The sequence below is a fragment of the Hyaena hyaena genome, unplaced genomic scaffold (genome assembly GCF_003009895.1).
Source record: "Hyaena hyaena isolate Hyena2069 unplaced genomic scaffold, ASM300989v1 scaffold_50, whole genome shotgun sequence".
Classification (NCBI taxonomy): Eukaryota; Metazoa; Chordata; class Mammalia; order Carnivora; family Hyaenidae; genus Hyaena; species Hyaena hyaena.
Window position 1 is genome coordinate 3904458 of NW_024080682.1, and position 12807 is coordinate 3917264.

General features: G+C 47.8%; 1 protein-coding gene across 2 annotated transcripts in view; it reads left to right on the top strand.

Moving 5' to 3' along the window:
- The window catches only part of RBM33 (RNA binding motif protein 33), a 118373-nt gene that overhangs the window by 62958 nt on the left and 42608 nt on the right, over positions 1–12807 (top strand). For both annotated transcript variants that reach the window (XM_039230666.1, XM_039230667.1), the window contains exon 9: positions 107–165. In XM_039230666.1, the coding sequence (XP_039086597.1) occupies positions 107–165 (59 nt within the window). The remainder of the gene's footprint in view (positions 1–106; positions 166–12807) is intronic.

Consider the following 12807-nt stretch of genomic DNA (forward strand, 5'->3'; position numbering starts at 1 on the left):
TAATTTGCACATAATGCATATTTTATATCAGACTTAACGTATTGTATTTGTTTTTCGGTGGGTTGTGGAGTGAACCATGTTGGTAACAAAAGGTGTTTCTCTGCAGTGCCCCTGCTGCCAGGCCCGAGCCAGCCGAGACCTGCTGTGGGGCCCCCGAGACTGCCCGTGAGTAACAGCTGCTCCTCCCTTCCGGCCGCGTGGGGGCGGGGGGCGGGGGGGCACGCGTTTGCAGGGACACTAATGCAGCAAACGCAGGTGGTGCCAGCCAAACAGAAGTGGAGAGATTGGTAAATATTGACAATAGTTGTGCAGTGGAAGCTGTTTGTTAACAGCTTAGAGGTCGGCGGAGTTTTGAGAGTGGAATTAATTTGGTTTAGCTGTAAAATTGTTGAATTAGGATCATCATACAATGCCTTCTGTCTCTAAAGAGTATGAATTTTGATTTCATTATTGCCTTGTGTTAAGTGAGAAAGGGCGTTCAGTGTGTGCGCGCACGTGCACACATGTGGGAAGCTGTGCACGTGTGGGTGCATGCATGAGATTTGAGGGAATACTGATGAGATCTCTGCTTGTTAAAAAAAATTGGCCAAATCTCAAAAGTCTTAATGAGCTACTGGTTTTATATTTTTAAGTAGAGGTTTTTCTCTTTGATCTTTCTGTAAAGGACGCACACATCTTCCCCCTCGACGCTTTGCAGCGTGGGTTCCTGGACCCTACCCTGACCAGAAGAACAGCGCCCCCGGGATAGTGTATCTGTTTACGTAAATTGTCCTATTTGAGTTCTGGGTTAGAGTCGTTATTAGTTCTTGGTTTCATTAAACTAAGGAGGACATGTTCTTTGTAAGAAGAGTGTTGAAGAAAAATGGACCGGACCGTAACAGTTTAATATCATTTGTATGTAAAACAGGTGTAGTTTTGTGGAGATTAAACAGTCCGATTTTCAGGGAATATCTAAAAAACATATTTGACTCTACCTTTGATACTTAGGTAGATGCATGTTTATATAAGGCACTTATCAGAAAGGTTTTAATGAAGGTTCTAGGTTTAGAGGCAGATGATTATTCAAAAATAAAATCAGTAGTTAGGATTCAGAGTACTTTTTAGAAACATTTTTCTAGTCATTTATGAATTATGAGATGGTTTCTATAACTGATCTCATTTTATTGCCTTATATTAACTAATTTTTCCTTTAAGTTACTTACAAAGTTCTAAAAACTAGTTTTAAAAACAAAGCAGTATTGTATATATTGATATTTTTGTAAAAACATGTTTAATAATATAAAATTAGAGTAATTGTAATTTTCATCTACCTGTATTTCTCAGTTGTACAAATGTGGTTGTATGTTTTCTTCTAAGAAGCAAACTGCATAATGCCGGAGGGTGATATAAGAGGATAGTAGAAGACAATTTCTCTGAGAAATTGGACTTATTTATTTTTTAAAGGTTTTATTTCTAACTAATGTACACACAACATGGGACTTGGACCCACAGCCCTGAGATCAAGAGTCACGTGCTCCACTGACTGAGCTGGCCGGGCCCCCTAAAGTTGAACTTATATTTAACTGATATAGTACTCTCAAGGTCGCGGGTCCTGCCACAGGGCAGTGAGGTGGCAGGTCGAGCTGCTTTTGGAAGTTTCTGCAACATGTGAGTTTTGTTTTGTTACTGTTGTTGAGGTGGGAAGTATGTATGGGTGCCTGGTATATGATATAATATGAGAAACATTTTCTGTAGCTCCGTTATTTATCATCATTTAGTGTGTATTGTATCTTCTTTAAGCCCCAAATGCTAGATCTTAAGCTGAAGTTAAGGTGAACTTATGGTCTTGAAAATGCAGTGCTCTTCTTACTTTTGTAATCAGTCTTCCTTCGGGAAAGTAATCAGATGTGGAATCTGTTATCTGTTTGTAAAAAATACTCGTGAGGCGGGGCGCCTCGCTGGCCCCGTCGGTGGAGCGTGTGACTTAATCTCAGGGCTGTGAGTGTGAGTCCCACGTTGGGTATAGGATTACTTAAAATTTTTTTAAAAATTCAGAAATACACTAGAGGTAGTATGTTTTTAAAAGTCCATTAAAATATTATTAAGGGAGACCAACCTGGGACATCTATTGCTATTTTACGTACAACCAGATCTTTTTTGAATAAAAGTTTTTTTCCTTTTCTACTAGATTAAACTTGGTCGCTGTCTGTGTAAATGTAGTTTTGTGAACATGCGAGTTTCTCCTTTATGCCACGTCGCTCTGCCTGGTGCTTAGCCCCAAACCACAAAGTGGACCAGCACAGCCATGTAAGCTGCTTTTGAGCAGAGTGAGATTCTAAAATGAGTGGGGATAGTATTGCTGGGTTTTAATAGACCTTTGGAGATTTCGTAGTAGTGGTGGTGGTGTGCCCTCGGGGCTGTCCTCTTACTTTGGCTAAACTGAATTTTGCTTTGTAAAAGGACACTCTTACTCACTTTAGGAAACCTGACTTCAGAATCCTCATGGAGTCTGTTTGAATCGGGAGACTTCCTTGGCACAAAAAAGACTTGAATTGCATTAATCTATGAGCAAAGTGAAGTTCACTGTCATCTTGTAAGTCCGTATAGAATTGCTGGGTCACGTACTCAACCACTGTGTACCCGCAGTCTCTGCACAAGGCCTGGGCTTGGCCGGTCCTTGTGGGTGCAGGGGGAGCAGGACTCTGGGCAGAGTCGATCTGCAGACACAGACCAGCTTCTCCTGAAATCTGAGTGAGCTGTATGATGCTGTCAACGAGGGCACCACCCCTCCTGGGACAGTGGGGGTTCCTTAGAGGAGCTTGGGCAGGGGACAGACCCGATGACAGTGACCTTTACTTTGCTCAGTAGATTTCTGTAATTCACATCTTCTTGTGCACCAGGGAAATTACTGATTCAGACCATGATGAGCCCTACATACGATGTCGTGTAGAGAAGGGTTGTGTGATTTAGTTCTGCACTTGTTTTCTTTGACACAGATGTGAATCACATCATACTCGTTTAAGTATATAGGAATTCGGTTCTAGCTGACTGATGAAAGGGAGAAATAGGCAGCCAGTAGATGTACCATTAGGTTTCCAAGTTTTAATTTTTTAAATTTTATTTTGAGAGAGAGAGAGAGAGCTAGTAGAGGAGGGACAGAGAGAGAGGGAGACACAGAATCCGAAGAAGACTCCACAATGACAGCTCAGAGCCTGACCCAGGGCTTGAACGAACCAGTGAACCCTGAGATCATGACCTGAGCCGAAGTCAGACGGACAGTTAACTGACTGAGCCACCCAGGCACCTCTAGATTTCCAAGTTTTAAAGGAATTAGTATTCAGTTAGTATTAATGCTAAGGTATTCTTTCTCTTCCCCAACAGTGGCAAGTTTTACTTTCTTAAAAGTCCATTTTCTTTGACAATTTTATGAAAACTTGAGAAATTCTTAATTTAGAACTAGTATGCCTGAAAATTGTACTAAGTGATAATGTCTTGGATTTTTAATTAAAAAATCAGAGAACTCTAGGCAACCTAATATTAAACCTATTTTTCATAGCAGTGTTTAAAATTATTTTTAAAAATTAAAATCTTAGGCCAAAATACGGTATTCTGTGCTTGATGTAGCAAAACTAATATTTTTATTTCCTGTTGATGAATTTTATTTAGGTAATTTAAATAGTTTTTAAAGCAAAGATTTGAATGTCAAAATAATAAAGATCATCAAAGCTTCCTTGTGTTTGATCTTTTTGGAAAATATTGTTTCAGCTCTTGGCATTGAGGTGCCGTTTCTGTGGTCGCATCGGTCTTGCTGTCTGGATGGGATCGCTCCTCCCCCGTTCCCTCGTTTGTGGCATTCGGTGAAGTGCGTTGTAATTCAGGTTTCCATCTGCGAATTAGACCCGTGTGTGTAATTTTAGCTACGGATGCAGCGGGTCATGCTGCAGTCTGAAACGTTTCTTGTCCCAAACTTTCATTACCAGACTGGTTTATTGTTTACAATCAGAGTTCTGAACCTTCCTTTGAAATCTAAACATAACTCGATCGGTAGTGCCATCAGAGAGTGGATTCTCTTCACACTCACTGTTGTATCACGCCAGACGTGTATCTGCCAAGTCGTGTGTCTCCGCTGTTGGAGCAGTGACGGGGGGGCGAGGACCCCTGCGCACCTGCCCCTGCCGTCCCTCCCGCCGCCACCGCCTCTGCACCTCGTGCTCCGCCCGGTCGTGCCACCCAGCCTCCTCCAGTCCCGGGTCCTCTCGGGAAGCGTTTCCACCCGTGTTAACAGCCTTGTGCTGCTGTGGCGGGGCGGGCTTGCCTGTGTGCGGTGAGCTCCCGTCTGTGTCCGTATGAACCCTGTTTTCCTTTGCTCTTGGTGATACGTGTTAGTCTGACCGGCGTCCCTTTCCACAGAGGCTGCCCCTGTCAGTTTGTCCCTCACGTAAAGGTGGAAGTCCGTTCTTGAACCATAAGTATGAACGGTTTGCAATTGTGTATTTATCCTCCAAGTGATGTTTATTGTTTTTAATGTTTGCCCACTTAGAAAAGTAACCCTAAAATGTTGGCTGATGATAGCTTAAAGCGTTGCTTTCGATTTTGCTGACCTAGTTTGCTGCAGGTGTCCGTGCAGTGGCTGGTTTTAAGCATGTGGATAAATCCTGCGTAACTCACGTTGTAAAGATGGTTGACCTAGGGTTGTTTAAAAACCTATCCGGGGGCGCCTGGGTGGCTCAGTCGGTTGAGTGTCTGACTTCGGCTCAGGTCACGATCTCACAGTTTGTGGGTTCAAGCCCCGCGTCGGGTTCTGTGCTGACAGCTCAGAGCCTGAAGCCTGCTTTGGATTCTGTGTCTCCCTCTCTCTGACCCTCCCCTGTTCATGATCTGTCTCTCTCTGTCTCTCAAAAATAAGTAAATGTTTAAAAAAATTAAAAAAAAGAATAAAACCATCAGTTATTTAAAAAAAAAAAAAAAACCTATTCGGTCATCGATCTGAATTGATGTATCAGGTAAGTGCTGGTATATTGTTGGGTAAGTGTGGGAAGGGCAGCCAGTTAGATAGCAAGTACTTTGGCTGCTGAATAAATTTCTTAGTGATTTTTGTTTGAATTAAAACGAAATAATTATGTTTACAAAAAGGACTACCAATACTTTTAAAGTCATCTTCTTAGCAGTCACAGTATTTAGATTTTGACCCAGTAAGATTTCCACGTGCTTACCATGCAGTCACCGCACCGCGCAGGCGCTGAGGGAGCGCTGTGCCCGTGGCGCGCGGTGGAGCAGGTGCTGCTGACTGGCAGCGGCCTGGATGTGTTTTCTGTGGCGCTTCATGCGAGTCATGTTTGATGAGACCGCCGCCTCAAATACCATTTCCTTCTGATTAGAGCCCTTGCAGATGTGAATCTAGACTTTATCCCAGTCTTTTCTTTTGAACCCCTAACTGTTTTTACAACTTGCCTGCAATGCCTTGTAATTATTAGCACTTAAGATCGGGAGGGAATGATGGGCATTTTCTCTTATCAGGTCTATGAGTAGTAGCGAGCGAGTGCGGGATGAGAGCCTTCCAGCTGTCAGACGTTGTCAGGCTTGCAAGGAGAGAACGCAGTTTAAAATGCAGGTGACATAATACCCAACATCCTCCGTTTGCTGGTGGGTTTCTGATTAATCATGATTACCATACATTATCATACCATCAAATTTAATCATATCAGTGAATTCCCATCTGCAGCAGTAGCGGGAACAGCTACACACTATGGTAACAGCCATTAAGCATGGTGGTTATGAGATTCGGCGCCCCGTCGGCTTGACTTGCTGTCCTGCCGGCCCGCATCGTGTGCTGGGCAGAGGAAGGGCGGGTGGCGGGCCGCACAGACAGCTCAGGGACCGGCGTGCCCGCCGAAGTCCTGGGAAGTGGTTCAGGGGGCCAGAGAGCCACATTGTGAAAGTGTGCGGTACGCTGTTCTGTTGCATTTTCGGCTACGTTAGTGAAAACCTTTCCCGCGCCTTTTCAGAAACATAGACTTCAGCTGAGTGCGGCTCGCCTGGCTGCAGTGTCAGAGTCTGGCTGGGGCATCGCTGACAAGAACACAGTTTCCCAGGCCCAGAACTCCCTCTCTGGGCCAGGACGGTCCTTGTGGCCTGTTTTTACCTAGGCGCCCTACAAAGCGCACCTAGTTATTTTAAATATTTATTTTCTGTGGAGTCTTCGGAGACCTGTAGTGCTGTTGAAATGCGTTTGTTAAAAATGTTTATTTGTTTATTTTGAGAAAGAGAGAGCTTGTGCACACGTGAGTGGGGGTGGGGCAGAGAGAGAGGGAGAGAGAGTCCCAAGCAGGCTCCTTGCTGTCGGCGCAGAGCCTGATGTGGGGCTCGAACTCACAACTGTGAGATCATGACCTGAGCCGAGATCGAGTCAGATGCCTAACTGACTGAGCCACCAGGTGTTCCATTTGTTGAAGTGCATTTTGAAGACACACTTTGAAAGGGGCTCTATTTTATTATAAAGGATTTGAAAGCATTTCTTCCAAAAAGTTAGAGTTTTAAAAAATGTTGACAATTTAGTCTTTTTCCTTTTGCTGTGCAAGCCAGTGAGGTGTCACAAGTGCATGCAGTTGAGCGCCCAGCAGTTAAGAGAGAGCAGCCCTGCCGCCCAGAGGGCCCCTCGTGCCGCCCCTTCTGTGGTCACTCCTTTCCCTGCCTGGACGCCCGCAGCCATTTCTTTCGCTGAAATCATGTCCTGTGAGTGGACTCCTGTGGGTGGGATGTTTGCTTTGAGTCCGGCTTCTTTCCTTGCCACAGCGCTCTTGAGATTCTTCCGTGTTGGCTGCGCCTGTAAGTGGTTTGTCTCTTTTTATCGGAAGGTATTATTCCACCGTGTGGATGTACCCCGGTCGGTTTATCCATTCACCGTTTGGCCATTTGGATTCTTTCTAGTCTTTGGCTCTTATAAAGAGAGTTTGTATAAACATTTGTGTCTAGTGTTTTGTGTGAACACAGTTGTCATTCCCTGGTGGGAGGTGGGGTGGTGGCCCCTGTGGGAGATGGAGGTGTGGCCCGAGTGGGAGGCGGGTGGTGGCCCCCGTGGGAGGCGGGGGTGGCCTGCGTAGGGGGACACTCGCAGAGGAGTCCCGCACAGATGCATTTGCTGTTGGCAGAGCAGATGCTGCTCTACCGCTTTTGAACTCACTGTTTTGAGTGAGGAAACACATCTCCCCGGAGCACATACTGTTGAAGATCATTGGGAAATAACAAAAACTACTGAGTGATTACTGTGTTCCAGAGTTCACTCAGAGCTTGTGCTCAGCAACCACAGGAAGGTGTCCTGGTCTCTGGTTTACAGATGGGAAACTGAGTTACTGGGCGCCAGAGGAGGGCTTGCAGCCAAGGCAGTCGGGGTCTCTGGGTCATGGTGTGCCGCTCCCTTTCTTGCGAAATACTAAAATACAGTCAGTGACCTGAGTAAAAATGATTGGATCTGCTAAATTGGATCCTCGCTGTATTTAAGATGCGAGTGTCACTAAGACACGATGCTGTGGGACAGCAGGGACCGTACTTGCGTGGGGCTGTTCGGGAAGGACGAGAGGGTGGGGGCAGGGATACAGGGCTTTCCAGTGTGTAACTAAGGGAGGCAGATACTCTCTAGTATGTTCATGGAAAGCAGTATGTTGTACTAAGTTAAAGCCGTTCCGATTTGTAGTACGCGCTGTAGTTTCACCGCTTGAGCCAATAACGTTGTCTTCGTGTATTTAAGTCCATGTGGGGTCTAGTGCTTGGCCCTGAGTACACGCTTCTTCAGAATGTTTAGAAAGCACCTCTAAATACAGAAATGCCTTTTAGGAAAATGAGTGTAGGTATTAAATGAGCACAACCTGAAAGAGAAAAGATGTGTGGAAAATACTGAAGTAAGAGGATTAATATTGCGTAGAGGGTATAATTTTAATTATGCCTGGGGTCGCTGGTGGTCTGCATTCTCTGCCTTTGACCCACATTGAATCAGAATTAACTGAGAGTCGGTCTTAAGTGTCTGTTGGTTTCCTACAGAGTTCTTTGCATTTTAAGTGAGCTAGATAAATGAAAACATGCTGTAAAGGAAGGTTGTAATTCATTGAAAGATTCTTGAAGTTTCAATGACATTGTTAAGGTATTTAATTAGTCTTATTAAAATATACCAACTGACCCTGCTAGGGAAGCTGATAAGTCCTACAATAGCTGTTAGAGCCTCTTTCTTCTCCGCATTATACGATTAACTTTGGGCTAAGCAATTTATGCAGAGTACTCATCTTTTCCCCCCTCTTTTTTGTGGTTGAAGTTGTCAGTCCTTCTTGAGTAGGATTAACACAGATAACATCATATAATTAACAAGAGATGCGGAACATGCCAGAGTGCGGTATGTATAAGAATTATATGAGAAAAAATGATAATGTTTTACCTTGGACTCTTAAAGGGATAGGAAGAAAAGCAAAATAGAGTAATTAGTCGGAAGGATTAAGGTAGCCTTTTCTTTGAAAAGGCAGAACAATTAGTGCCGAAAGTGCTGGTAAGTGAGGTGTTCACAGCTCACTAACAGTCTTAAAATAATTGCGTGTCTGGTGGAGGGATTGGTAATTTATTATCCTTTATACCTGTGAAATGGTAGAAGCCCTTCATGAACGCTCACGTCAGGAGAGCCTCCGCGCGGTGAGTGCTGCACCGGAGCCGTGGCTTTCCGGGCATCGCCTGAGGACACACGTGTCCCAGCAGGAGTGTGTGACAGCAGAGAGAGCGCTTCACACAGCAGGAATGTGAGAATGTGCGTTTACATCCCGAGCTGTGCAGGGCGGTGTGACTTTGGCCGGTTCACTTCTAGCTCTGTAAGCCTGAGTGTCTTCACCCCTTGGAGGAAATGTTCTTTGTTCTGCCTGTTTCGTGGCACTGTGTTTGTGAAAGACACAACATTGACTTGCGTGAGTCAGGACGTGAATGAGGCTGCACGTAACAGAACATTCTTTTAACAGCGACTTAAACCAAGTGTCATTTTTTGCGTAAAACCAAGCAAGTTCGGGGCTGGCATAGCAGTTCTGACATGTTATCAGGGGCCTATGTTTTTCCTGCCCAAATTGCAGGCCGCACCAGCAGGACGGAGGCGGCCCCTGATGCACCTCCCGAGGGCCTGTCCCATTGTGCCGGCTGCGGCTTGTGGGCCAGAGCCCCGTCCTGTGCTGCCTCGTGACAAGGCCAAGTGTTTAGGGGGGCAGTGCTGCCCTGCCGTCACTCAGGAAGAAGTGCTTACACTGGGTAGGCAATTGGCAGTCTTTCCCGAGCGGAACCGTGCGGCCAGAACTGCAGGTGTGTAGACCCGAGGAAAGGACATGCCGTCGGCGTGCAGGACAAAGTGAGACCCGGTGAGGAGACGGCACCGTGAGCCGCATGATGCCTGCTAGTCGGAAAGCCAGTACTGATAGCAGTTGGCAAGATTTCACCATCTTAAAGCTTCAAGTGTTAACTTTGGCGCAGGCATTCAGACCCTCAGGCCCTGTTACCCATTGAGCTGGGTGGAGGGAAGGAAGGCCCGCCTGTCTTCCCGGCGCGGCCCCGCCCTTGTGGCCACCACGACCTGATCTCTCCAGAGAGGTAACTATTGTCACTCTGGTTTATTTCACGCGCCGGCCAGCCGTTACCTTCTTTCTGAATGATCTGTCCTGTATTGTCTGCTCCTTTTTTCTGGTCTTCCTGCCCCCTGGCTCTCAGGCGGGCTGTGGCGTCCTGGGAATGGGCTGCATTCTGGCAGGCTCTGTCCTCCGCAGGGCCAGCTCCTGCAGCCGTGTGCTGCACGCGTCTCCGGGCCTGCACGGGACCTGCCCTAACCAGTCACGCCGGGCACTCGCCACCCTCCACCCGGCTGCCCCAGCTTAGCTGCCACACCTTGTTGTGGCACCTGTGGTTTCAAGGTTACGCCTGCAGAAACCCTCTTCTTCCATTGTTGTTCTTTTGGACAAGCTGCCAAAGACAGAAATTTCCTTGTTTACTCAACTTGGGTCAGCTCTTTCTTCTAAATGGTAGAGAGCAGCTCTGGTCCTGCCTCCTTTATCAGTTTCTCATAGGTGGATCAGGTAAGAACTGCTCGTTCCTTCTGCCTGTTGGGGCCAGCCGTCTGATTCCTTGGCTGGCCGGCTTTAGACTTGATTTAGTCTTTATTGGTTTTGTTGACTCTAAAGCATTCACACACTGTCACACAATTACATATGTGATAGTAAAACACCGAGACAGGCGAAGGGAAGTGAAGTAACTTCTACCGTTTCCTGTTCATAACAGGCACGGTGGGGGTGGGTGACCCGGGAGCGGCTCCGCACTCTGCCACTAACCTCGCCCTGTGTGCGGCATGCTGACCTGCTCAGAAGGTTTCTGTGAGCAGACCCGGTGCCTTGTTGGGCTTTCCAGGGGGGAACGAGCAGGTCGACGAGCCCTGCAGAGTCAGCCGGCGGCGGTGCTGCCTGCGGGGGCAGAGCCCGAGATGGGGGGTTTGGGTGCGCGGGGTTGGTGAGGGTGCCGGGGATGCCAGATGGGGAGGGAGGCCGGCTGTGCTGTGGCTTCGGGGAAAGGCTCAAACCCTGGCCTGACCCTGAGGGGGAGGGCTCTGGAGCAGAGGCCCTGCCTCTGAGTCATCTGCCCTGGGCCAGAGGGCCCCTTGGAGGGGCAGCGCCCATCGGCCGGGACAGCGCCTGCAGCGGCCGGACACGCTGCACCTGCAGGGAAGGGGTTCTAGCAGCATCCGGCACAGGAGGACCGGCTAGAGTGAGGGACGGATGGAGCAGCCAGAGCCCTCAGCGGCTCGGTGCTGCAGTCTCCTTGTCATTTGCCGTGTCCCCGGGCTGCCTACCCTGGGCCCCGCAGACCCCCGCGTTCCCTCGTCAGGCGGGGAGAGGGTGAACCGGGGCTCACGCCCGTGTCCTGGGCAGGTCTGGGACCGGCCCGCGTCACTGCCGCCCACATGCTATTTGCTGAACCTCAGCACGCCTCCAGCCTCGTTGCCTTGCAGTACTGCCGGTGAAATGCAGCCTGGCTGGCGCTTGGGAGGACATGGGCACGGACAGCGGGCACCAGCGGTCTGTCCTCGTTGGGGCAGAAGGAGGCGGACTTCTACATGAAGCCAAATGTCATCATAAGCGCGGATTTATGTTTCACTCGCATCCGTGGGCCTGCGGCATTACCAGGACCATTGCACTCACCTTTTCTTCCTGATTTCCTCCCTTCTCTCTAGAGCTTAGACAGACGGGTTACAGACCTGTCCAAATGTGCTCAAGTTCTGGACAATTTACTTGTATGGTATATATTCTTTGGTTTTTATTTTTTACATTTTACAAATGACTTTTTATTTTTACGTGCCCACATCTTACAGTAGATCTCTGTGTGTGCGGTTAGGGTAGCATGAGCAGGTGTGCCATTATGCCAGCTTGACTCTACCCTGTCTTTTTCTTGAGCGTTTTCTGGCTTAAATATAGTTCTGACTTGTTGATCTGTATATCGTTTTGGGATTGACCCTGTAAAAGTGTCTTGTTATCATGTATGTGGTGCACATTTATTGCTGAGTACTACTTTGCAGTAATGAAACACAAAAATGAAGTGTTTTGTTTCGTTTTCCATTTTACTCCAGTCCTCCTGTGTGGTTTAGAGGAGCATCCTGTATCTTACAGGTGTGGGATTCCTCAGTTCAGTCTACAGCCAAGAAGTAAACTGGCTGTGCTCCTTAACACCTGGGTTGGAAGTATATTCCACACACTGCCCATCGAATTTTCATTCTTCAGAGAACAAGCGTATGCTCTAAAACGATTCCTGTCCTACAGTTAAGTCAGAGAACTGGATTCTGTGGACGTTGGCTTCTCTTAGGTCCTGGTGCACTGTATGTTCTAGGTCTGCTCAGCCCCAGAGCCTCAGGGCTCACTGCCCCGGGTCAGGCTGGTCTATTCCAACCTCCCTCGTGTCCTGCCTAGAGCACTCAGCTATCCACACGCCTGTGTGTGCCTGGTGGGCAGCCAGGCCTTAACCAACTGGAGTATTTTAGTTTAGTTCATTTATTTTTAAATTGTTTTTTAATGTTTATTTTTGAGAGAGACAGAGTGTGAGCAGGGGAGGGGTACAGAGAGGGGGAGACACAGAATCGGAAGCAGGCTCCAGGCTCTGAGCTGTTAGCCCTGACGTGGGGCTCGAACCGATGGACTGTGGGATCATAACTTGAGCTGAAGTCAGACGCTCAACTGACTGAGCCGCCCAGGAGCCCCTATTTTATTTATTTTTAAATGTTTATTTTGAGAGAGAGCAGGAGCGTGCGTGTGAGCAGGGGAGGAGGGACAGAGAGAGAGAGTCCCAAGCAGGCTCCACGCCATTAGCAGAGAGCCCAGTGTGAGGCTTGATCCCACAGCTGTGAGATCATGACCTAAGCTGAAACCAAGAGTCAGATGCTCAACTGACTGAGTCCTCCAGGCGGCCCAGCCTGCTGTACTATTTCAGATTGGAACGTGGGGCTGGATTTCCTTGCTATGCGGAATAGGCAGTTGATTCATGTATAAAATCTCTGTAAGCATCCGTGTACTGGGCTCTGTGCTGAGCGTGAAGTACATAGGTGAATAAAACGGACCAGGTCTCATGGACCCGTCAGCCGAAGCAGAGAGGAGGGGAGCGGGTTTGCCACAGGAGGTGGAGTGGCCAGGGTGTGGCGACGCCGCATCTGTGAAGGCTTCTGCTGTGACTCTGGGGTGAGAGTGCAGGAAGGGGGTCTGGGCCGCGCTGTCTCGCAGGATATAAGGAGCCCTGTCACTTGTCAGCAGCCCTGTGTTATGTCTGCAGTGTGGAGTGCTGTCT